General features: G+C 37.6%; 1 protein-coding gene across 19 annotated transcripts in view; it reads left to right on the top strand.

Moving 5' to 3' along the window:
- CLASP2 (cytoplasmic linker associated protein 2) overlaps positions 1-26580 on the top strand; it is a 184359-nt gene extending 157779 nt beyond the window's left edge. For all 19 annotated transcript variants that reach the window (XM_045904135.3, XM_045904129.3, XM_064590567.1 and 16 more), the window contains 9 exons: positions 1994-2137; positions 3321-3427; positions 5024-5177; positions 8492-8720; positions 16199-16392; positions 16913-17041; positions 19200-19406; positions 20930-21046; positions 24846-26580. In XM_045904135.3, coding sequence (XP_045760091.1) covers positions 1994-2137; positions 3321-3427; positions 5024-5177; positions 8492-8720; positions 16199-16392; positions 16913-17041; positions 19200-19406; positions 20930-21046; positions 24846-24932 — 1368 coding nt within the window. In that variant the 3' untranslated portion in view covers positions 24933-26580. The remainder of the gene's footprint in view (positions 1-1993; positions 2138-3320; positions 3428-5023; positions 5178-8491; positions 8721-16198; positions 16393-16912; positions 17042-19199; positions 19407-20929; positions 21047-24845) is intronic.
- Positions 26581-27231: the final 651 nt, after the last annotated feature.

Below are 27231 nucleotides of genomic sequence, written 5' to 3'. Positions count from 1 at the left end.
AAATCATACAACTTAAACCCATATTAATGCAGAAATAGACATATAGATCAATAGAACACAAAGGATCAGAGGATCAGAAACAGTTTGGTTTATATAGGAAGTTAATTCATGATAAGGGTGTCACTTCATGAGGGAAGGATATATGCATTGGAAAATGGTCTTAGAACAGTTGGCCTCTCTACCTCTGCAGGGAAAGAAAGCTGAGTTTCCTACACCAAAATAAAGCCTAGATGGAATAAAGTATACCTTAACAATCATTAATTCATTTGCTTAGAGTAACTTGAGGCAGTTTCAGTGTTGTTCCAAAAACACAGGATCATAAAGTTTTGTTTCAAAATACAAATAGTTTTTTGTTGTTTTTTTTTTAAGATTTTATTTCAGAGAGAATGCTTGTGCGAGGGGGAGGAGGGGCAGAGGGAGAAAGAGAAGGCGGAGAATCTCAAGCAAACTCCCTGCTGAGTGTGGAGCCTGACACAAGGCTCTGTCTCACAGTACTTGAGGTCATGACCTGAACCAAAATGAAGAATCAGGCACTTAACTGACTTAGCCACCCAGGCGCCCCCCAAATAGAAGTAGTTTTATTTAAGTACTATTAACATGTTCGAGGACATACCCACACAATGTATATTGGGCTTATATTATAGCTGTTGTTTTATTATATTTTTCTTATTTTTTTTCCTGTTTATTATATTTTTCCTTCAGCGGTATATGATCGCCCTCTCCCAATTTCTTCATGTATAGAGTTCCATCATCTTTCAAGGCTGTGTTGTATAGTGTGCCATTGCTCCAATGTAACATAATTTAACCATTCCCCTAGTATTTTATATTCAGGTATCATAAACATAGAACACTTAGGTTTTCATAGAATGGGGTCTGAAAAGGTCCAGGACAAGATACACATATTTTCATCTGAGTCATGATTGTGAACTATTTGGATTTCTTCCTCCTCTCAGTTAAGTTTCTATGGTAATCTGAATTTCAGAGTTTGGCTTTCAGTAGTTCTGTTGATTTCGTTAAAAGAAGAAAGTAAATTTATAAGTTTTCTTAACTGATCTGAATAAGCTTTGTTTTGTTCCCATTTCCACCAAAACATTATTTTCCATTTATATAAAATGAATAGTAAAGTATTAAGTTGCTCTGAATGGACTTTGTATAGCTTAGGGGGATATACAGGGTTCCCCCACTATCTAAAGTAGAATGTTCCTGTGAAACCTTTCATATGCCAAAATGGTGTAAAGCAAGGAAGCAATTCCATTAATTCATATGGAAAAACTTCTCAGACTTCCCAGACCCAAAAACATAGCATCTTTTAGGCTTTTCTGATACCTCAGGATACATCTTGCTAACAGACACACAAAATAAATCAAGATAAAGCACAGATGCTTACATACACAATTCAACAATACTATGGTGGCTTGATGCTGAGTGTAGTTCCTGGGGAAGGAGCTTGGTGGTACCATTCTCACTGCTCAGAATGAGTGCTGCCTTTATAAAGGCTCACTGCAAAACAAATGCTGAATACTATTTTTGCTTTTTGCCTTAAATGTAAAAGTGAAGAACTTCTTTGTTTTTCTTTTGGTACTGTTGTAGGTCTTTCATAAAAGCAGAGTGGTGTAGTGTGAACCTTTGAAAGGTGTAGGATACCTGTACTTGTATATTTCCATCCATCTCTCTTCTTGTAATCATTTATGAGGAAAACTGAAGAAGTAGCATATATTGGTAGAATAACCCCAGAAACCAGTTAACTTTTGCCATTGAGTGCTAGATTGTATTTGTGACATTCTTTATATTCCCTTCTTACCTTCAAAAAATAAATGGCAGGCCAATAATTTTCTTACTCTCCCAACAAAGAAATTTGGAAGCATATAAGGACATCTTTTTCTGTGGGAAAGATGGCCTAATGCTATTGAACGGAATTGTTGAGTGAAGAAAATTGTCTCCTTTGAGTAACCAAAATATACATCTCTACTTATTCTATGTCTTTGTTTTCTAGGCAGCACAGTCAGTGCTGATTTCCTTATTTGAACTCAATACCCCAGAGTTTACAATGTTATTAGGAGCTTTACCAAAAACTTTTCAGGATGGTGCTACAAAGCTTCTTCATAATCACCTACGAAACACTGGAAATGGAACCCAGGTATCTTTCAGTTATTTTCTTGACTGTTATGTGATGTGATGGTTTCAACAGCAATTGCTTTCTTTTACATGAAGCAAACTTTTGATCCAAGTGTATAATTTTTACATCTGTATTAGGCAACATCTCCTAAGCAGTATTAAATACAGTCCTGGAAAGAACATAGTCCTTAGGCTTGTCATGTTTATGTTGTAATTTGGTATACATTTGGTTGGTGGTGAACGATGGCCAGGGTATGAACAAGGAAAGCAAACCAGTCCTTATTTGAGGACTAGAAGGGATGATTTGGTTAACAATAAGATCCTAAGAAGGTAGGGCTTTAAAAGAAGGTGTTTGTGGGTCCATAGTTGCTTGAATACAGAATTTTGTTTTGGGGAGGTAAGGTCTGAATAAATGAAACATTACAGTGTTATATGTACCTAAATGGCAAGAATCATTTACATAATATGCCTAAAAAATTAAACTTAAGTTTTAAAAAGACGTATTTGATCATGTATAAAGAAAAATTAGATGCACTTATGGCAGGCTTAATGTAAAGTCTGAGGGTTAAAAACAATCTAGAACAATTTCTTGGGACTAAAGTTGGTTATCTTTTTAAAAGGAGAGGGATTGTTTATATCTTAAGAGGTAGGCAAAATAATAATAACAAATTTTACTTTGCGAAAATCATTTATAAAGCAAACTCAAGGAGGAATAAAATTTGAATATTAGTAATGGTTGGAGGAAGGAAATTGGCTTAGAATGAGAGGCTAATTTAAAATTGTCAGTTTGAGGGGAGTATCTGGCTGGCTCAGTCTGTAGAGCATGCGACTCTCAATCTCAGGGTCATGAGTTCAAGCCCCATGTAGGGCAGGGAGCCTACTTAAAAAATAATTTTTTTAATTTAAAAATTAATTAATTAAAATAGTTTGGGATCCTGTTGAATCTGTGAGAAGGAAGATGTTGATAATATTTGAGAGCAGGAAGTAGGTGAAGAAAACAAAAAAGACTAAAGAGGTAGATTTCTGAATGGGGAGAAAGTTTTTCCCTATCGAAAGCAAAGATAAGTACCTGATTATTTAAAATACTGACCTACAAATATGGCTCTTTCATATTGTTCAACTTCTTGATTGCATGGCTTCCTTAAGAGCCTTTTAGTTGAACTTAACCTGTCGTATGTTAATATTTACTTGACTCCCCCAATCAGGGTTCCATGGGGAGTCCTTTGACGAGACCAACACCACGTTCGCCAGCCAACTGGTCCAGTCCTCTTACTTCTCCTACCAATACATCACAGAATACTTTATCTCCAAGGTAATAAAAGGGTTATTTTCCATCATGGCTTGTGTTTGCCGATTCCCATTCTTAGACAACAGACACTAATATAATTCCACTTGATTTCCACTTGACTTGAAAGGTCTTGTTGACACATAGAAACTTAGCAGATTCAAAAAACTTTAAGTATATTCCAAAACTAACCTTTTAAATGAAAATAATGCATAGGATATCTAATTTTTATGTAAGTGAAAAGAAAACTTACACAGCTTTTGTAAATTAGTGCTTGAAGCATTAAATGGAGTAGTTATGTTTCTCAGATATGCTTATAGACAAAATCAAAAATAGAGAAGAAAAAAGAAGGAAAGGCTAAATATAAAATGGCATTATGTCTGTGTCTTTAGGAAAGAATGTGACTGTGAGATTGGTCCTTAATCTAAAATATAAGCTGTGTAGAATTTTCACACACTTATGCAGTTCAAGCATTGGCTGTATTTAAGATGAAGTTCTTAATATTTTTTCCCTTTTGCTGGCCTTTTAAAAAATCATTTGCGGGCACCTGGATGGCTCAGTTGGTTAAGCAACTGCCTTCGGCTCAGGTCATGATCCTGGAGTCCCTGGATCGAGTCCCACATCGGACTCCCTGCTCAGCAGGGAGTCTGCTTCTCCCTCTGACCCTCCTCTCTCTCATGCTCTGTCTCTCATTCTCTCTCTCGCAAATAAATAAAATCTTAAATAAATAAATAAATAAATAAAAATAAGTAATCATTTGCATAGTAGTCCATATTTACTAACATAGTTATTAACTTGATTTTATTAGCCATATATCATAGCATGCTTCATCATATTTATTACAATTTATAGGATACTTCATCAGCATCTAAGGAAGAAAAATACATTGCAAACTTAACATCTAGGTTATTATTCCTTGTGACACACGTAACAATTTGATGGCTAAATTCCAGCTTCAGTTGAGTTTTAGAATTTGACTATAGAAGTAATGTCAGTAACATATATGTTCAGTGTTAAAACTTCTCTTCCTTCCTATAAATTTGTGTAAAATACATTTATCTTCTCTTTCAGCTGTACCATTATTGTCAGTTAATCACAGGAGTTAGCAAACTTTCTGTAAAGGGCCATATGGTAAATATTTCAGGCCTTGTGGGCCATGCAGTCTTTGTTACCTCTACTCAGTTTTGCTGTTACAGTGTGGAAAATAGCTGTAGCAGATACCTGAATAAATAAGTGTTGCTGGTTCCAATACGATTTAATTTATAGACACTGAAATAAGAATTTTATATGATTTTCATTGGAAAAGTGTTAGGAAATGTTATTTTGACTTTTCTCTCAACCATTTAAAAAGTAAACATTTTTAGATTTCAGAGGTCATGGTTTGCTGACCCCTGGTTAATCGGAACATTTTTGAAGGTGACAGACAAACCGGGTGTTAAGGGCTATGCATTTAGAGTCGTTATAAGCTGCCCTTGGGGGGTGGACAAGGGGACATATACCTTAACCATTTAAAGTTGTCAGGTTTGGTTTTGTTTTGCTAATTATGTTTTGGGGATCCTACATAATCTCAAATGTGTTTGTGTTTTAAAACTATACATAAATAATTAGTTGTCTTTTTCATAGTGCATTTGATTATGACACAGAAAATATGAACTCTGAAGATATTTATAGCTCTCTTAGAGGTGTCACTGAAGCAATTCAGAATTTCAGCTTCCGTAGTCAAGAAGATATGAATGAGCCATTGAAAAGGGATTCTAAAAAAGATGATAGTGATTCTGTGAGTATTTGAATATTCTTACATTGCAGGCTTTTCCATTAAGAGGTGTTTTTTTTTAAGATTAATTATTTATTTGAGAGAGAGAGTAAGCTCAAGCAGGGCAGGGGGAGGTCAGTGGGAGAGGGAGAGATTCTTTTTTTTTTTTTTTTTTTTTTAAAGATTTTATTTATTTACTTGAGAGAGAGAGAACACATGAGAGGGGATAGGGTCAGAGGACGAAGCAGACTCCCCGCCGAGCAGGGAGCCTGATGCGGGACTCGATCCCGGGATTCCAGGATCATGACCTGAGCCGAAGGCAGTCGCTTAACCAACTGAGCCACCCAGGCGCTCGAGGGAGAGATTCTTAAGCAGGCTTCATGTCCAGCAGGGAGCCTGACGCAGGGCTCAATCCCATGACCCTGTGATTGTGACCTGAGCTGAAATCAAGAGTCAGACATTGAACTGACTGAGCCACCCAGGTGCCCCTCATTAAGAGATCTTTGTTGGATTTTTTTTTTTTTTTTAACTTTGCTTTCTGTCATTTTTCAGATGTAACTTTTTAAGGGATCAGTCACTCTGCAAGCATTCACTGAGTATCTACACATGCCAGGCACTGTTCTGGGTCTTGGATTTAACAAGGCAAAGTTGCTGCCTTCAAGTTCCTTATAAATTTTCAGATAGAGATGAGTACTATTGAATTTTATGTTAGAACACAAAGTAAATCTATTTTAGATTATTTGGTCAGGGAAGACCTCTCCCAGTCAGTGGCATTTGCTTTGAGAATAAATAAAGCCATACAAGATCTAGGAGAGAATAATTCCATAAAAGAAGTGGCAAGTGCAAAGACATGTAGATGGGAACAAGTTTTGCATAGTTGGGAACTGGGACGAAAGACAGTGTTGTTGGGCTGTTGTGAAAGAGTTGGGGGGTGGCACATGGGCCAGATCACATGAGTCTTATAAGACTAAATACATTTAGGTATTTATTTTCCCATTAAGTGTAGTGATAGAGATTTGCATCATCAGTTTGTAGGGCTCCAGTTGAGAATGTTATGACCCATTGGTGAATATTGTTTAGTTTGTTGCTTCTGCCATCATACAAAGAGTAGTTGTTTTGGGTCGGGGAGGGGGAAAAAAGAGTAGTTGTTTTGTACACTGCTGCTGAAGACTTTGCTCAAAACAAGCCATCCCATTTCCTACGGAATCTGTGGTTCCTCAGTGTTTGCAGAATTGTAGAACTCTGCAGTGCTTCAGCACATCTCTAAAGGGCTCCCTCCTCTGCCTTCCTGACTGCTTTCCTGCTGTTGTTTTTCTCCCAATGCCTATCTGGCAGATGGTCCTACTAAACTGGGTGCCAAAAACCAGCTTACCACTCAGATTTGAGGTTCCCCACCGCAAAAGCTACATGAAGTAGCAATAACAGTTTAGTAATACAAATCACTGCTTGAGACTTTTTTTTTCCTCAGAAATAGCAGGATACAGTGTGGGGAGCTCAAACAGTGGATTCTGGCAGAAGTGAGTTTAAATTTCAGTTCCTGGCAGTTATTAACTAATCATATATTTTCACTTCTAAGCCTCAATATCTTCATTAAGAAAATAAGGATATTACTGCCTACCTTAAAAGTTACTGTAAGTGTAATAAATTATATGACTCATTAGCTACATCCAGCTGCTTGTTTGAACTTCTCATCTTTTCCCCTAGAGCTCCTCTTTTCTGTTTCAGTTGATAGCAGCACAAGTTGCTCAGCCAAAAACCTTGGACCAAGGAGTTGTCCTTGTCGCCTCTCTTTCTGTCATCCTCCATACTCTATCAGGAAATCTGCTGGTTCTGTTTTCAGAATATATCCAAAATCTATCCACTTCCCATCCCTGCTATTCTGGCTTGAAACATCATCATCAATTCTCTCACCTGGGTTATTAAAATAGGCACCTAACTGGCCTTCTTGATTGTGCCCATTGGCCTCCTGTCATCCGTTCTCACTCCTTGACTTATAACTCCATAGGAGGTCCGAATAAAAGCCAAAGTCTACGCAATAGGCTTTTCCCCCTGTTACCCGTCTGGTCTCATCTACTTTCCTCTGCTCCAACCACACTGGCCCCCTTGCTATTCCTTGAACTCCCTGGGCATGCTCTTGCCTCAGGGCCTTTGTCTTGGCTATTCACTCTGTCTTAGACATCTTTCCTCCAGATAGCTCGATGGCTGATTTCCTCACTTCCTTCAAGTCTTTGTTCAAATGGCTTACTCTGACCCTAATCTAATCTGCACCCTCCTTCCTCCCACCACAGTACTCATGATCCCTTTAATCCTGCACTGCCTCCCATACACTAATCACCTTCTACCATACCGTATACTTTACTCATTCATTATGTTTGTAAATATCTGTCCCCCCACTAGAATGTAAACTCCATGAAAGTGGACATCATTCTCTCTTTTGTTCACTAATATAGCCCCACTGCAAGGAATAATGCCTGGCACGCAGTAGGAGCACAGTACATATTTGAACAATATTTGTAAAGCACCTAAGTAATGGCTTAAGACATAGTTGCTGTGAGTAGACAGTGACGGTGGTGATATTGATGGTAGTAATGATTTTCATACTAGTATTAGTATCAGTGTTAGTATTGATGTTTTGGTAAGTATGTTAATGCATTCAAACTTCATCAGGCATCTTTTCAAAAGTTATAGTCCTTGAGGCCATTTTTTTAAAAAAAAATTTTATTCTCTTGTACTTTGTTGACATGTTGTCATTGTGTAATTTACTACCTTAATAATGGACTCTGGCAGCTTTTAGTTCTGTGTTGCTAATGAAAGTCCTTTTATATCTTTAACTGGCATAGAGAAGCTTTTGGTAATCCCACTGAATATTGTTTGGTCAAGCCATTAGCAAGGGAACTATAGGAATCATTAGAAACAGCATTCTTTTATGATTTTTATTTGCCCTCACAGCTGTGGGGGGGGGTTTACATCTTTAAATGTTGACATTTTATTTTAAATAAGTTTTAACTTATGTTGATTTCATTACTTAATTTTTTTCAGCTGTTTATTACCTTTTTTAAAATAGACTTTGAAGCAGTAGAGAAACATCTTTAGAATTTCAAAGAGATACTTAAAAATGAATTAATCTGTAGGATGCCTGGGTGCCTCAGTCGGTTTAGGCATCTGACTCTTGATTTCAGCTCAGGTCATGATCTCAGGGTCGGGTCGTGAAGTTGAACCCCTTCTTTCTCTCTCTCTCCCTCTGTCCCTACCCCCACTTTCTCATAAATTAAATAAAATAAATAAATGTTTTTTGAAAAATGAATTAATTTCCTATGCCTTCTCCTCCCCATTAATAGATCTGTGGTGGTCCAGGGATGCCTGACCCAAGAGCAGGAGGTGATGCTACTGACTCAAGCCAAACAGCCCTTGATAATAAAGCTTCATTGCTCCATTCAATGCCTGCTCACTCCTCTCCTCGCGCTCGAGACTATAATCCATATAACTACTCAGATAGCATCAGTCCCTTCAATAAGTCTGCCCTCAAGGAAGCCATGTTTGATGATGATGCCGACCAGTTTCCTGATGGTAGGTTCTGGGTCATATTTTGTGTTTTAGAGGACTGGTAATCAATGAAACAAAAGAAATACACATGCTCTTTTATTATAACTCCCGAAGAAGTAAGGAGCTTTGGGATGGGAATGTTTCTCCCATCTTTTAGGAGCTCATTTCTAGTGGTTTGATAGTTTTCTACCCCAGAATGAGAAACAGGGTAATCCTGAGATCATCCTCAAAATCAGGAAAACCTTACTGACTGCCCAGAAACAACTGAAATCAATTGTAGCTTATAAATTTAGTTTATCTCTAGACACAATTCAGTCATTAATTTTTATACCAGCATGACAAAACCCTTTGAAGAACTACCCATTCTTCATAATAGCCCTTTAATAAAGTGTGAAATCATAAACTCTAGTAAGATGCATTCAAGACCAAATGGGAGGTAAGCTACCATTAGAATTTGGAGCCAGCTTGGGACGAGCTCTACACTTTCAGTGGCTTCTACCAAGGGTGTGGGACGAGCTCTTACACTCACAGTGGCTCGGAACAAGGGCATAGGACTAAGTTTTAACACTTACTAAGCTGTCCAGCCTGGTATTTGTTTGACTGTCCAGAGTGTCACATCTGAAAGAGGGTGGAGATGTGCTACCTACCTGCCCTTCCAATTACAGTACGCAGTTAGGTTCACATAAAATGTATAAAGACTGATATAAAACATTGCAAATGGTTTAGGTATTTTTAATAAGGAATTACATTTATTCTCTACAAATTACATAATTCATTAATTTTTTTTATTGAAGACTCAAGTAATATAAAGTAATAGATAACTATGTGGGTAAATTTGAAAGTACCCCCCTTACCAGTCTCATGATACTATACTTAGGTAGTTTTTGTTTTCCTTTGTTCCCCCAGTATTGCTGTCAGTGAACATATTCTGCATAAACTTTTATGCACATACATAAGTAATTTACTCTAAGAGATTCCTAGAGATAGAATTGCTCGATTAAGAGATAATGTAAGTTGAAATTTTTAGAGTTACTACCCAATTACCAACTCAAAACACTTGGCCAGTTTAGGTAGTGCTGATTTCCTCACCAGCACAGAATGTTCAGACCTTTTAAAATTTTGACATCCATCACCATGATGGATATAAAATAGTCCATCCTAATGAGCATTTCCTTAATTATTAGGAAGACTGAGAACTTAGATATCAGAAATATTTTTTTAATTTTTGTAATTTGGTAAGTGGAAAAATCTCTTCATTTTTATTTCTTTGATTACCAGTAAGGTTGACGAATCATGTTTTTACCAATATGTCATTTTAAGAGTCTTAATATATCACAGTTACCACAAAGGCAAAATTATGACAACTTGCCAAACTAAGTCTGAATTACATAAGAATCTATAAAATTGCCAAAATGATTCACTTTGGTGTGTTTTGATTTTTCACAAGTGGTTAACTCTGTTACTGAGGTTTAGTCACAATAGCAGCAAAACAGGAGGGAATAAATTGGACCTAGCATGAGCGTGTCCTTTAAACCCTCCCTTGCTGCAACAGCATGGTAAACTGAGACCTAGTTTTGGCAGCTTTAATTGTTCTTAAATTATTTATGTACAGAGGTCACACGCTGGCAGACCAAATTGGTTCCACTGACATTTCTTGCCTTGGCTGCAATATATATGTGTGTGTGTATATATATATATATATATTTTTTTTTTTTTTTTTTTTTTTAACAAAAGCGTAAAAGATGATACAACACAAAAACTTTTCCTTGAGCCATTTGAGGGTAAGCTGTCAAACTGATCACCCCAAATACTTTAGGATGTACTTTCCATAAACAAAGACATTCTCCCACATAACCACAATATACTCATCCAAATCAGGTAATTATCATCAGTACATTAATAACCACCTGCCCATTAACCCCATTAGAGTTTTGTCAGTTGTCCCAGTGATACCTTCTAGCCAGAGGATCCACTTCAGAATCTCACATTGCATTCAATCATGTCTCTATTGTCTTCTTCAGTGTTCAGTCTTTCCTTTGTTCTTGTGACCGTGGCACTTTTGAAGGTCAGAGACCAATTATTTTGTAGCATTTCCCTCAATTTAGGTTTGTCTGATGTTTTCTCGTGATTGGATTCAGGTCATGTGCTCTTGGCATCAGTGTCCCAGAAGTGATAGTGCATTCTTCAGGTAATACACAATTTCACTTTGCCCTTTGGTGATATAAACTTTGGTCACTTGATTATGGTGGTGCTTACCAGGCTTCTCCACTGTGAAGTTACTCATTCTGTAATTAATAAGTCTTGTGGGGAGGTACTTTAAAACTGTATTAAAATTTATTCATTTAAAAAGTTTCATTCACAAATTTCTAACTGTATGAACTCATGGTTTGCATTGTATTCAGTGGGTTATAATTTGTAACGATCATTTATTTTGATGCTCAAATTGTCTTTGATTTGACCTGTTCTTTTGACATGTCCCCATCCTTGCATGCTGGCATGACAAAATGTTGTCCTGTCCCTGCTTCAGTCCTGGAATCAATCATTTCTCCAAGGAGCGATCTTTGGTTTCATTTAATAGAAAGTGGTCTTTAAAGGCTAGAGTCTGGGCATGAGGTGTACTCACTGCTAGTGGGATATCACTATTCCCAAGACCTCTCAGTGGCCAGAGCTAAGGAATGTGTGTGTGGTGTATGCATACACACACTGATTTACATCTGTTTATTTCTGTATCAAAAGCTATGAGTTTACTCCAATTCCAATTTAGCACCATAAGATTAATTCTAATTTCCTCCTTTTCCATATTGATAAAGCCCTTTTTTCTGACACTGAGAAACCTGGCTTTCATCATCCTTAATATCCTCCTGTATGTAGCCAGTTTTCGATCTCTGCCACTACCTCCTCACCTTGCTGGGCTCTGCCACTCCACGTGGACACCCTCAACTTGCTTGGGCTCTGACAGGTCACACCTGGTCACCACTCCATGTGGACACCCTTCTTTCCCTGGCTGAGCTCTAAAATTCCATACTTTGCCACTCTCACCTGTGGAAGGAAGCCCTGCTTACTCTGCTCAGGAATCTGTGTCCCCAGGCCTAGTCATTTATAATTTTGATGATTGGAAAAAATCTCTTTATTTATGAGGCTGAGGAATCGTGTTTTTACCAGCTGCTTATGTTACGAGAGTTAATATATCATAAAGCCAAAACTATGACAGCTTAGCAAGATTACCCACTTGGGGGACGCCTGGGTGGCTCCAGTCAGTTAAGCATCTGCCTTCGGCTCAGGTCATGATCCTGGCGTCCTGGGATCGAGTCCTGAGTTGGGCTCCTTGCTCAGCAGGGAACCTGCTTCTCCCTCTGCCTGCCACTCCCCCTGCTTGTGGGTTCTCTTCTCTCTGCACCAAATAAATAATTAAAATCTTTAAAAAAAAAAAAAAAAAGATTGCCCACTTAATAACTGACTGATTCTCTTTTCCTTTACTAAAGATCTTATATTTTCCATTTGTTAAAGGAAGACATCTTTGGAAATTATGTAACTGAAATCCAAACTGGGTAGAATATTTTTGAACTTGAGAAAATTATTTCTTCGCAGCATAATACTTGATTGATTTCTGAAACATAAGACAGCCATTTTATGTTGAACACTCTCTGAAAATGGATAAGCCATTAGTTAAGCAAAATAGTAGTTGCTCTAAACTTCATATAGCAATTATTTATTGCTTATGTTCATTTTTAAATTTGAGATAGGGAAGACCTTGTTTGACATTATTTTATTGTGAACATTGCTAACGTCACCCATTCTTTTTAATTTTATTGACCGCCATTGCTCTTTTGATTTTCCTTCCATGTCTGCCCCAATGCAAAATTTCTCCTCCTTTTTTTGTTTTTAAAGTCTATAACTTTTGGCAGGAGATAATAATTTTGTTCAAGTCAGAATTTCCATAAAAAGAAATTGTTTTGAAATTCTGAGACTTGGGCGCCTGGGTGGCTCAGTTGGTTAAGCGACTGCCTTCGGCTCAGGTCATGATCCTGGAGTCCCTGGATCGAGTCCCGCATCGGGCTCCCTGCTCGGCAGGGAGCCTGCTTCTGCCTCTGACCCTCCCCCCTCTTATGTGCTCTCGCTCTCTCTCATTCTCTCTGTCTCAAATAAATAAAATCTTAAAAAAAAAAATTAAAAAAAAAAAAAAAAAAAAAAAAAAAAAAAAAAAAAAAAAAAAAAAGAAATTCTGAGACTTATTTAGTATGTTATTCAGATGTTCCTATACACATTACAGACAGATAACACACATTAGTGATAAATTTTTCAAAATTAATGAGTGAGAAGAATTTAAAACTCCACTAATGTCCACATCTAATTACGATCTTTGTAAAGTTTACCAGGGACTATAATATTCCAGAATAATACTGTTAGTGAAGATGGTTCTGTTATTCAAGAGAGACTTATATCAAAGTTTGCCAATGAAAAGAATATCCCATATTTTTTCAGCACTGCAACAGAAATATCACAATTGTAATCATGCTAATATCTGTCATAAGAACAAAGAAAATTAATATTAGTTTATGGTGTTCCAAGCACAGGTCTTCACTGTGACCATAGGAAGTCAGTGCTCTCTGCCTATTTTACTCATAAGAAAACTGAGCCTCCGCAGTAATTAAGAATGTGCGTTTGTTACACAAAGTAAGAGGTACAGGTTTAGTGGGACTCCAGAGCCTTTCTTTTCGCATGACCAGGATGCCTCTCATGAGGAAATACAGTTGGTTACCTTTAGGTTTATCTCATTTGTATCATGTAAATCAGTTTTGTAACAAAATATTTGTTTCCTTTGGCAGAAATTATTTTCCTGTTAGTCATCTGTTCAGACCATTTTATGTCAAGTCATTTCTGATTATCTCCTAGAGTAATTACAAAGCCTATATTCATGGAGAAAAGAGCTGCATTCCTTTGAAAGCATTTTGTGTGTGTGTGAATTCCCTTTATTGAGCTGAAATAAAATACACTCTTACCAGAATGATCCTCTGACATCTGTGGAAGTCTGATGACATGACTTTGCAGGAGTGACTTCTGTGAGATTTATGGAGATGCATTTGTCCTGCCGCAGTAGCTGCTGTTAAAGCAGCAGTACTGTTCCAGTGTTGGTCTATATAATGAAATTATTTCTAAGACAGTTTTTATCCTTCAAGTTCAGATGTCATCTTTGAACACAAATTTCTTTTTTATGGTTTGTTCTGCATTTTACAGAGGTTCTTCCAAAACCCTAATTTGGTTTACCTTGGTGATCATTCTTACCAGACTATCTCTCATTTTGAAGTTCAGCAATCATATTCTGTGCTCTGTGTATGAGGTTGTTAGTGCTCTAATTGTAGTTCCATGAGCGTTGTCATAATAAACTTCCTTTTTAATAGTTAGTGAATGTTGTCACTACATTTTGGTTCAGTTTCCCTTCCCTATCATCTGTTACTTTTACTCTAGTTGGATTCATCTATTCTTTTTTTATTTTGGGGGGTGGGGTGGTGGGGGAAAGGGCAAAGGCAGAGGGAGAGCTAATCTTAAGCAGGCTCTGTACCCAGCCCGGAGCCCAACATGGGGCTCAGTCTCACGACCCTGCTGTAATGACCTGAGCCAAAATCAAGAGTCATACGCTTAACCGACTAACCCACCCAGGCGCCCCTGAACGCATCTATTCTAATGGTTCAGCTTGATTTCCTTTCCTCAGGTTTCCGAGTCCCCTTAAGTAAAATATAATTTTTCTTTCCCCTACTTGTAGGTGTGGGTTCCCTGCAACCTGTAATGTCAGACCATTGGTATCTCTAGGTCAGTGGCTAACCAGCTGGCAGGATGAGGCACAATAGTTCATTTTTGGGAAGTGGGCTCTTTCCTCTTGAGCCTTTGCTTTTGTAGGCAACAGCTATCTCCCAGATGCTAGATCCACAAGCCTTCTCTGACCTATTAGGACCAGCATAAGTGGCAGCCCTTTCCTATGAAAGACCAGCATGTTCTTGCCAAGTGGACCTACAACAGTATAGCTCCATGCCGTCAACTGTCTTCCCTGGAGATTCGGGAGAGGGAGTAACCCCAGGTGTAACTTCCAAGCTCAGGCACCATATTCTGTGGTTATTTTATTCCAGAGGAGTTAAGGAAAAGAGTCTATGGCACAAGCTCAGGCCACTGTCTGCCGAAGTCCCAGAAGGGCTGAATTTGTCATTTATTTTATCAACAAAAGAATTTAGGAAGAATTCTGGTATTTTGTAATGTTTTAATATGAGCTTTGGGATGTAACTGTCTTTCCTACAAAAATTACTCAAAGCACCATAAGTATCCTCTAACATTCATAAAATTCATGAGTTCATGATTATACTTTAAAAAAGAAAGCAAAAACAAATGAAAACTCTTTGATAATCATTATGCCCAACTCTCATCTCTGAATTTAAGGGAAAATATTAAGTATTTATTCTGCCTCTTCTATCAAACTATATTTCAGGATAATCAAAATAGCTCTAGTTGATAAAATTACTCTCTACAGAAGAATTCCAGCCCATTTTTAATTCCTAATAAAATAATTCATCAGTGGGTGAAGCCATTACTCAAAAGATTGGTTGGGGTGCCTGGGTTGCAGAGTCGGTTAAGCATCCAACTCTTGGTTTTTGCTCAGGTTGTGACCTCAGGGTCCTAAGATCCAGCCCTGCATTGGGCTCAGCTGGAGTCTGCCTGATATTCTCTCTCCCTCTCCCTTTGCCCCTCCCCCCCACTCACATGCACCTACTCTCTCTCACTTACTCTCTCAAATAAATAAATCTTAAAAAAAGATTATTTTTAGGGGGGTAGTGCCTGAGTGGCTTAATCCATTGGATGTCTGACTCTTAATTCTGGCTCAGGTCATGATCTCCGGGTTGTGGGATCAAGCCCCACATCAGGCTCTGTGCTGGGCATGGAGCCTGCTTAGGATTCTTTCTCTCCCCCACCCCTTAACAGCTCCCCCACCCCGGCCAAGGGCACTCTCCCTCTCTTAAAAAAAATTTTTTTTTTTTTTTAAAGATTGATGGGGAACTTTACAATGGTGGGATCAAGTTGTCACCACTTAAATCCAGTGGTCATTATTAATATCACTAAAAATGGAGTACCCAAACATTGTGAGCCTCCTGGCACGACACCATAGAAATGCGTACTGATGTATGTAAGGATTAAATGATCTATTTGCCATTTACTAGAAATATTTCAGGAAAAAAAGTGGGGAGGGACGAAGATGAAGTAAGAATGGTAAAATCTTGATAATTCTTAAATCTGGGTGAGGGCATATAGGGGTCCATTATATTTTTTCCTTATGTGAATTTTCATTATAAAAAGTTTTAAACTAGAATTGGTGTTTTCAAGATGACAAACTGGAAAAGAAAATTAGTCATTTTTTTTCTTAAAATTAACATTGTCTGTTTCGTAACGTTATAAAGTTGTCATCCCCATACTTAGCTGACCTATAAAGTTACAGAATTAACATTATGTCCTCTTGCCAGATCTTTCCCTAGACCACTCTGACCTGGTCGCAGAGCTATTGAAGGAGCTGTCTAACCATAATGAACGTGTAGAAGAAAGAAAAATCGCCCTCTATGAACTCATGAAACTGACACAGGAAGAATCTTTTAGTGTTTGGGATGAACACTTCAAAACAATATTACTTCTATTGCTTGAAACCCTTGGGGATAAAGAGGTAAATGGCAGGATATGTAAATAATAGCCTGTTTTTCCTGTCTTGGATTGCCTGTCCTTGCCTGTTAATCAAGAGCTACACGGATTTGGAAATTGGGAAAATCAGTCTCTTTTACTGCTTCTTCCTGTGTGAAATTTTCATTTTGAATACTTTTTCTTCTAAACCAATAGGCTCAATGATTTTGAACAGTTGACAATGGGAAAAATGAAAGGTTGCTGGTAGTATTTTTATAGGAAAGTACAAGTTACTTGTTTTGCATATTTAAACTAGTTGTTCAGAAGTGTAATTTCTTTTCTCATAGGATATTGTTGGTTCTTGATCTCCTACAAGTATAAAAAGTGTGATTCAAGTTTTCAACTAGAGATGTGAAAACTTAATTATGTAATATACCATATACTTTGTACAGTTGTCCAGGACTTATCCCTGCCCCAATGTTAAGACCCTTAAGTTACAGAAATGGAAAATGTAGAGGATTGTCTATAACCCAAAATATTAAAAACATTAAAATATTTCTTCTTAGCCTACAATCAGGGCTTTGGCATTAAAGGTTTTAAGAGAAATCCTAAGGCATCAACCAGCCAGATTTAAAAACTATGCAGAACTGACTGTCATGAAAACATTGGAAGCACATAAAGATCCTCATAAGGAGGTAAGTTACCAGACCATTAAATTATTATTTTACTCTCAGTACTTCTGATATTATTGCATGAAACATATAAACATTGCTTAAAGAATACCCTTGAAGAGTATCGATCATTCAGTCAAATGAACACTTAACTTTGATGTTCCAGGTAATATATCTAATGAAGATGCAATCGTATTTTTTTATTAAATGAATTATGGTGATATCATGGTCTTTCACCTAAAATAAGCCAGCTCTAGGACATAATCTTGATTTCATTTTTCCTTCTTAATTTGACTTGTAGTTTTCTAATTTAGAATTCACCAACCGTCACTGTCCACTTACCAATAAGAATTTTTGAAATAAGTAATGAAGACAAGAATCATTATTATTTTAAAGTGGTAAAGTGCCTATAGGAGCTAGATGTCTGTTCAGAGTTTATTCAATAAAATAATGAGGACAGCTTTCCTGAAGGGAGTCCTGTAAATCTGTCTCATCTATCTGTCTTTTTATTTATAGTTGTGTAAAAAAAAATTAGACTTTTTAAGCTTTTATTTAAATTCCAGTTAGTTAACATACAATATTATATTAGTTTCAGGTGTACAATATAGTGATTCAACACCCAGTGCTCATCACAGCAAATGTACTCCTTCGTCCCATCACCTTTGTCACCCTTCCCCTCCCCCACCTCCCCTCTGGTGACCAGTTCTCTATACTTGAGGATCTGTTTCTTGGTTTGTCTCTCTCTCCTGTCTCATCTCTTTATAGTTGTAATATACCCATCACCATCAATTATGTTGATGATATAACCCTGAGGATTTTTATTAAGTTTCAGAAATAATTAGAAAAGGAAATTTCAAATAGAGACTGCAGTTCTAAGAGAAAGCACCAGAGCAGTAGCATTAGGTGCCTCTGGTAGAACCAAGACATAAGCGAAAGAGGTCAAAAAAAGGAAAGTTAAAAAATAGCAGTGAGACAAAATAGATCAAAACTAAATGTAAGAGCTGAAACTATAACTTTCAGGAGAAATAGGTGTAAATCTTTGCCATCTTGGATTAAGCAGTAGTTTCTTAGACATAACACCAAAAGCACAAGTAGCCAACAACAACAACAAAAACATAAATTTGACTTTATCAAAATTTAAAACTTTTGTGCTTCAGGATGCCCAGGTGGCTCAGTTGGTGGAGCATACGACTCTTGATCTCAAGGTTGTAAATTCAAGCCCCACATTGGGTGTAGAGATTACTTAAAAATAAAATCTTTTGAGGGCACCTGGGTGGCTCATTTGGTTAAGCATCCCACTCTTGGTTTCGGCTCAGGTCATGATCTCAGAGTCCTGAGACCATGCCCCATGTTGGGCTCTGCACTCAGTTGGGAGTCGGTTTGAGATTCTGTCTCCCTCTTCCTCTGCTCCTCATGCTCGCTCTCTTGCTCAAATAAATAAATCTTTAAAAATATATATATAATAAAGGGGCACCTGGGTGGCTCAGTCATTAAGCGTCTGCCTTCGGCTTAGGGTCCTGAGATCGAGCCCCACATTGGGCTCTCTGCTCAGCGGGAAGCCTGCTTCTCCCTCTCATACTCCCCCTGTTTGTGTTCCCTCTCTTGCTGTCTCTCTCTCTCTGTGTCAAATAAATAAATAAAATCTTCAAAAATAAATATATATAATAAAATATTTTTTAGGGCGCCTGGGTGGCTCAGTTGGTTAAGCGACTGCCTTCGGCTCAGGTCATGATCCTGGAGTCCCGGGATCAAGTCCCGCATCGGGCTCCCTGCTCAGCAGGGAGTCTGCTTCTCCCTCTGACCCTCCTCCCTCTCATGCTCTCTGTCTCTCATTCTCTGTCTCAAAAAAATAAAAAATAAAATCTTTTAAATAAATAAATAAATAAATAAATAAATAAATAAATAAATAAATAAATAAATAAGAGAGAGAACACAAAAGAAGGAAGACTATCTGGAAGAAATATTTCTCCCTATATATCCATTCTGGCTTCAGAAGTTACTGACATTTTGCCAATGCTGTTTTATCTGTACCCTCACTTTTTGTGTGTGTGTGTTTACTGTAGTTTCAAAGCAAATTATAGATAACATGTTGTATTGCATATTTCATGAAGTTTGTACTTCTGGGACATATTATAACGTTTTAAAAATTTACTCCAGTTTAAACATTTCCTCTTTGTTTTAGGTGGTAAGATCTGCTGAGGAAGCTGCGTCAGTGCTAGCCACTTCAATCAGTCCAGAGCAGTGCATCAAAGTGCTTTGTCCTATCATCCAAACTGCAGATTACCCAATTAATCTGGCTGCAATAAAAATGCAAACAAAAGTGATAGAGAGAGTATCCAAGGAAACCCTTAACTTGCTTTTGCCGGAGATTATGCCAGGCCTAATACAGGTGAGAAACAAAACTCAGAGGAATAAATTATGATACATTTGGGATTCGGTTATTTTAGGCACTTTCTAGGCAACAGTAGTGGCATAACCAAGTCTTCCTGCTGTCTTGGATATTCAGAGCAAAGAAAGACTTTCCATAACTAGCTCTGTGTGTGTGTGTTAAATATATACATAACGTAAAACTTAACCATTTAGTCATTTTTAAGTGTGCAGTTCAGTTGCATTAAAATACATTTGTGATGTACAACCATTACAACTATCCAGCTCCAGAACATATTTCATCATCCCAAACAGAAACTCTGTACCCATTAATAATCCCCTATTCCCTCTTCCCATAGCCCCTGGTAACTTCTATTCTACTTTTTCTCTTCTGCTTTATAGGTTCCTCATGTAAAAGGAATCACACAGTATTTGTTCTGTTTTGGCTGGCTTATTTAGCGTAATGTTTTTAGGGTTCATCCATGTTATAGCATGTATTAGAATTTAATTCATTTTTTTATGGCTGAGTAATTTCCATTACTATGACTACCACAATTTGTTTATCCATTCATCTTTTGATGAATATCTGGGTTGTTACCCTTTTTTTAATAACATAAATACTGCATTGAACTTCCTTATATTTCCTTATATGTATATATCTAGAAGTAGAATTCCTAGGTACTGCCAGATTTCTCTCCAAAATGGTTATGCTAATTTACAGTCACAGATGTAATGTTTTTTTCTATGCACACAAACCTTTCATCCATATAAACATTTAATGAGGTCATATTTTATAACATGCTTTGCTTAATCATAAATTGTTAACTTTTTCCATTCAATAAATTATATTCTATAATGTAACATAATGACTGACTAATATTATGTAGTATGTATAATAAAACCACTTCTGAAGAGAATTAATCATTAATTTCTTTGTGCATCTTTAGTATTCTCTTTGACTCTGTTGTAAGCCTAATAGTGCTCACTAAATTGTGGGGTCCTTGAAGATAAGATCCAAATCTCTTCTTTGTACTTTGGTACAAAAAACAGAACATACGTAGTATGTGTATATCATACATATAGTGGGTACTGAATAAATTTTTGCCAGTTGAATAACTTAGAGTAATGGTAGGGATAGGACAGATGTTGAACTTAATTCAGCCTGAATTATAGGAGTACCTTGACTGCCAGGCCCAGTTTTACTCTGTTTAGATTTTATTCAATAGTGAAGCGCTCTTGGGCTTCCTACAGCTGAATGCTTTAGCAGGGCTCATCTGCAGACTTTACAGAGCAGGTTGGCAAAGGGGCAGCTTTCCAGGCTAAATAAGGTAGAACCTGATAAGGAAAGCTAATAGTGGAGTGGAGGTGTGAAGGGGAAGTGGAGGGAGAGAAGGGCATGTTTCTGCCGGGAAAGGTAGGGAGGTTAACTTCAGTCAACAAAGCTTCCTCTCCCTGCTACGCCTACAAGCTCATCTCTGAGCCACATCTTCTGTCCATTTTGGAATGGTACTTTTTCAGATCAAAAATGGTACTTTTTCTCCCTAGGGTTATGATAATTCAGAGAGCAGTGTTCGGAAAGCTTGTGTCTTCTGCCTGGTGGCTGTTCATGCAGTAATTGGTGATGAACTAAAACCACATCTCAGTCAGCTCACTGGCAGTAAAGTAAGTAGTGATGCTTTGTTCTAAAGGTGGTGACTTTGGTACATTTTTCAGATTTAGTTCTTTGTTGTGTTAAAGGGTAAATTTGTTACTCAGCTTTGAACAAGTCAGGCCTTGAGCATCCAACTCATTTCTCCCACCTTTTGAATTTTAACTGTTTCTACTTTCACATTGTTCACTCAGGTGAGGTCAAGTAGGGTAGGCTGCTCTGAAAGAAATGCCTTCAGCCAGTGGATTCCTTTCCCACCACCACACCCAAATCCTCACCCCCAAGGACTATTTAAGAATAAATAGTGGCTGGGGCGCCTGGCTGGCTCAGTTGGTGGAGTGTGTGACATGTGTGACACTTGATCTCGGTTGTTGTGAGTTTGAGCCCCACAGTGGGTATAGAGATTACTTAAATACATAAGTACATAAATGAATATCCTTTTTTATTTTTTAAAGATTTTATTTATTTATTTATTTATTTTTATTTTTATTTTTTTTTAAGATTTTATTTATTTATTCATAAGAGACAGAGAGAGGCAGAGGGAGAAGCAGGCTCCCCGCTGAGCAGGGAGCCCGATGCGGGACTCGATCCCAGGACCCTGGGATCATAACCCGAGCTGAAGGCAGATGCTTAACCATCTGAGCCACCCAGGCGCCCAAGATTTTATTTATTTATTTGACTGAGAGAGACACAGCGAGAGAGGGAACACAAGCAGGGGGAATGGGAGAGGGAGAAGCAGGCTTCCCGGCGAGCAGGGAACCCGATGCGGGGCTCGATCCCAGGGCCCTGGGATCATGACCTGAGCCGAAGGCAGGCGCTTAACGACTGAGCCACCCAGGCGCCCCATGAATATACTTTTTTCAAAAAGAATAGTGGCTTTATATATTCATGGATTACTTTATATCTCCCAAAATGTGGAACACTTGAACATTTCTTTAATTTTCCCCTGTGAACTATGATAATCAAATATTTGCTGTCCTTAAGACTTTAAAAAAAAACAACCTCATTGGGTGGCTGTAGTTATCCAGTGAGATCCCATCCGTGAGAAGTTGATCATGTATTATTGTACTCTATGGAAGTGTTCCCTCAGAATTCTTATGTTGAAATCCAATCCCAAATGTGATGGTATTAGGAGGTGGGCCTTTGGAAGATTCTGCCTTCATGAATGGGATTAGCATCCTTATAAAAGAGACCCCTGAGATCCCTTGCCCTGTCTGCTATGTGAAGTTACGGCAATAAGACGGCTGTCTGTGAACCAGAAAGCGGGATATCACCTGGATCTTGCACTATCCAGTCTCCAGAGCTGTGAAAAATAAATTTCTATTGTTTATGAGCCACTTAGTCCATGGTATTTTGTTACAGCGGCCTTGATGGAATAAGATGAAATGTTGATACTAATAATAAATGTAAATCTATTTACCCAAGAAACATTGGTCAAGCACTGTCTGTACATCAGACATTGTGCTCAACATTAAGACACTGATCCTGTTTTCCCAGGACTCACAGGAAGCCAAGAGCCCAGTAAAATGATGACAATCTTTATCCTTACAATTGTTTTCTACCTTTATGAAAAGTTTGAGACAGAATAAAGGAACAAATGGCCAAAGCTTAAAAAAAAAAAGACTTAAAAAAAAAATAGGGGTGACTGGCTGGCTCAGTCAGAAGAGCATGAAACTCTTGATTTCGGGGTCATGAGTTCGAGCCTCACATTGGGTGTAGAGATTACTTAAATATTAAATAAGCTTAAAAAAATGTTTTAAAGACATGGGGCGCCTGGGTGGCTCAGTTGGTTAAGCGACTGCCTTCGGCTCAGGTCATGACCCTGGAGTCCCGGGATCGAGTCCCGCATCGGGCTCCCTGCTCGGCAGGGAGTCTGCTTCTCCCTCTAATCCTCCCCCCTCTCATGCATGCTCTCTCTCTCTCTCTCAAATAAATAAAATCTTTTAAAAAATAAAAATAAAGACTTAAAAAAGAGTCTTTCCTCATTTCTTTGATACTATCAAACATTGAAATTTATTCTACAAACTGAGGATAAACTATGATTGTTGAATTGTTGCTTATGAACCAGTTTGCGGGAAACACTCATCCTCATCTAAACAGTTTCCCAAACTCTCACTGTTGTCATTACTATGATCAAATTTATTTTTAAAATAGCAAAAAGGTGGAGAAAATACCTATAAAGCTCAGGTATGCACCTTACATTAAATACTTACGTGAGTTATAGATAGAGCAGTGGTTCTTAACCCTTTCTGAGTTACAAACCACTTTGAGATATGGGTAGTATCTCATCCCAAGAAAAATAAATAAATACAGAAAATTTTACACATAGTTTCAGATGATTCATTGAGTCCCTGAATCCCATGGACACCAGGTTAAAAACCCTTGAATCAATGAGTTAATGTTAAAAAAGCAAACTTTCAACAGCACAGTTTTCTTTTTCCTTTTTTTTTTTTTTTAAGATTTTATATAATTATTTGACAGTGAGCGAGCGCAAGCAGGGGGAGTGGCAGACAGAGGGAGAAGCAGGCTCCCCGCTAAGCAGGGAGCCTGCTGTGGGGCTCAGTCCCACGACCTTGAGATCATGACCGGAGCCAAAGGTGCCAGACAGGCACCCCTCTTTTTTTTTTAAGTAAACTCTACACCCAGCTTGAACTCAGGAGCCCCACATGCTCTACCAACTGAGCCAGCAAGGCGCCCCAACACAGTGGTTTTCAAAGAAAAAAACTCTTCACTTTTATGATAAGCTCAGATTGTGTCCTGATAATCCAGAGATGTCTAGAAGAATTAAAATTAAGTACTTTGTCAAGACTCTTTTAACTCTAGGAAACTGAGGGCTGCTGGAGCTGAGGTTGGTGGGGGGATGGGGTTACTGGGTGATGGGCATTAAGGAGGGCACTTGAAGTAATGAGCACTGGGAGATGTATGCAACTGAGAAATCACTAAATTCTACCCCTGAAACTAATAATACACTAGATGTTAATTAAATTGAATTTAAATAAAAATTTTTTTAAAAATTAAGTACTTTGTCAGAGTACTAGGCATATGAAGACCATAGGTAGGTTAAAAAATACTTGGAAATGACATTAGATGAAAAAAAGTAAAGCACAGAATTGTGTATGCATTGATTAAAACTTTATAAAAGTATGATATCATCTAGCAAAGACTACAAATTGACACAGAGAAATCAAGAACATTCTTGGAGGGCAGTGTTATAATTGTTTAAGATCTTGGGTCCTGGAACCCAAGTGCCTAATTTCCTATCCTGGCCCACTTCTTACCTACCCCTGTGACTTTAGGCAATGACTTGCATGTCCTTATATCTTGATTTCCTCATCTATAAAGTATTGTTGAGATAAAAAGAGATAGTGTAAGGTAGTTAGCTTATTATGTAGCACATGGTGCTCAAATGTTTATCCTTATTGTCTTAATGATGACTTCTTTTTTCTAAGTTTTACATGCTATCACTACAATATTTTTTGAAAAGGCATATTAGAATACTCAGTCATCAGGGGTACCTGGCTGGCTTAGCCTGGTAGAGCATGCAACTCTTGATCTCAGGGTCGTGAGTTCAAACCCCATGTTGGGTGTAGAGATTACTTAAATAAATGAATAAATAGAATACTCAGTTGTGAACAGACTTGAGACTTGAATTTTTTTTTTTTTTTGGTAATTCTTAATTATCAACAATAACTTGGGTGTAACTTAGTCTAAAATCTCTCTTTTTAAGTTCATACATGTATATAATTTTTTTAATGAGGATCTTACTATAATTTATAATTGGCTCAGTGACATACATTTGGCTTGAATCTGCAGATGAAGCTACTGAATCTTTACATCAAACGTGCACAAACAGGTTCTGGAGGAGCTGATCCCACTACTGATGTTGCTGGACAAAGTTAGTGAAGCTGATTAAAGTGAACCACGGCCTCTCAAAGAAAGGACAGACAGACCACACCTCATCAATGAAAGGAAATTTTCAAACACATCTTTTGGAACTTACCATCTTTCCCAGTTTTAGTTTTTTGTTTTGTTTTGTATTTTCTGTAAGAGGGCTATCCTCAGTCTGCATGTAACTTTTATGATAGTTATTCCAAATTCAAGAAGAAGCAGTATTAACATCAGTTGATCAGTACAAAGTAATTTTTAATCGAATTCATTTCACATGTTTGTACTTCTTTGTCTTCCCATTAACCTTTGCCAGTGTTATGATTGTATAAATTTTTTTAAATGCTGGTTAAAGAGGAATGCTTAAAGCTTTAAAAGTTTAACAGTCTAAAACATTTTTTTTGCCTCTATTCAAATGCAGAATAATATTTTTATTGCTACTTGGAGTTTTGTTCCGTATCATGTCCTATGCTAGAAATACTGAAATGATGTGAAACAAAGCAGGACTAATTTGAACTACAGCTGGACTCTGTTGGTGTGATGGTGATACATGTCATTAGTTGCAATTTCTTTGGGGTGATCTGTAGTTTAAAACTAAGACCTCAGAGAAAGTGCTACAGAATCAGCCAGTTCTGTAACACTGATACTGCTTATTGGTTGTTGATCTTGCCATCTTTATTTAAAACCATGTCCCCTCTAAGATCCCTTAAGACAGCTGCACCAAATCATCTGCCTGTTGTTTTCTTGATACTTATTAAGATAGAAGGTTTTATTGCAGGGTTTTTGGTTTGTTTATCTTTGTTGTGAATGATGCTTTTTTCGTATTTATTAATCTCAAATTCACTTATGAATAAACTTGGTAATGGAAAGAGACAAAAAAAAAATCAAGTGCATGTGTGTCCTTGACCGTCTTCTGTTTCTCATTTAATAAACAAACTTATTATTGAGACATGGGAGTCAACCAGCACCTTTTCTTTAAATGGTGGGACCTGGTTTCCTTTTACCATGAAATTGTCTTACTTGAAAACATTGATCCTGATGAGAGAGAAGATGGTACAAGGCTATTATCTTTGTGTAATGGACTTAAATTCTCTACCTCTTCAGGGCTAATCCTTATAACTGAGCTGCTGCCTGTAGTATCTTTTGGGAAACTACTTCAAGGGTGATTTTCTGTTACATTTTAACAAATTTTTTTAATCACCTTTTGCTACACCTATTCTTTTCATGTGCAGCCAACTTTCAAAAATTACCAGTTTGGTGAAAGGCAAATTAGATCATTCGGAACCAGGATGCTAATGATTTCTCATCTTGACTTTTTTTAAAATCCTAACATGAAGTGAATTTGACTGGAAAGGCAAATAGCTATTAGGGAAGCAATTTGCTATTGTTACAGAGTTATCTGTACTTTCTTTGTTTAATTGAAAAAAATGTAGAAATGTATGTAAAGAATTTAAGACAAGAGTACTGGATGGATGATTTGTCATAGGCTTTTCCCTTCGTTTCTGTTCTAGCAGCAGGAAAATAGTTTCTCTATATCCCCTCCCCTTTACCTGTAACAATTTTGTTTTCTACTGTTAATTACATTGTGTATTTATAGTTCTATGCTTCCTGTTGTGCATATACTGGCAATAAAACTGTACATAACATTACTTGAAAAAATTAACAGTGTTTATCAGTTGTTTTTCTGTCTCACTCTGTGAAAAGTCACTTAGCTCCTAACTAGGTTTTTAAAAATATTTCAGAGGTCCTATATTAGTGCTATTCTCATGAATTTTATAAGTGCGTCTGAGGAAAACATTTATCAGGATTAGCCTCCACAGTCAGATGGCTGTATATGCATGTGTATGACAGCTTATCTTTTTTTTTTCCTAAGATTTTTATTTATTTGTTTGATAGAGCACAAGTAGGCAGAGAGGCAGGCAGAGGGAGAGGGAGAAGCAGACTCCCCGCTGAGCAGGGAGCCCGATGTGGGGCTCGATCCCAGACCCTGGGATCATGACCTGAGCTGAAGGCAAACGCCCAACCAACTGAACCACCCAGGAACCCCTGACAGCTTATCTTTAAGAAGAAAAGGCATTTTATTTATTTATTTTTTAAAGATTTTATTTATTTATTTGACAGAGAGACGGTGAGAGAGAGAACACAAGCAGGGGGAGTGGGAGAGGGAGAAGCAGGCTTCCTGCCGAGCAGGGAGCCCGATGTGGGGCTTGACCCCAGGACCCTGGGATCATGACCTGAGCCAAAGGCAGCCGCTTAACCAACTGAGCCACCCAGGCACCCCGAGAAAAGACATTTTAAACATTGAATTCTTCTC

This window comes from Mirounga angustirostris, unplaced genomic scaffold (assembly GCF_029215605.1).
Source record: "Mirounga angustirostris isolate CCGP_5_RB_7025 unplaced genomic scaffold, mMirAng1.0.hap1 SCAF_1, whole genome shotgun sequence".
Lineage (NCBI taxonomy): Eukaryota > Metazoa > Chordata > Mammalia > Carnivora > Phocidae > Mirounga > Mirounga angustirostris.
Note: the sequence above shows the minus strand (reverse complement) of the source record. Positions and strands in the feature narration are given on the sequence as shown.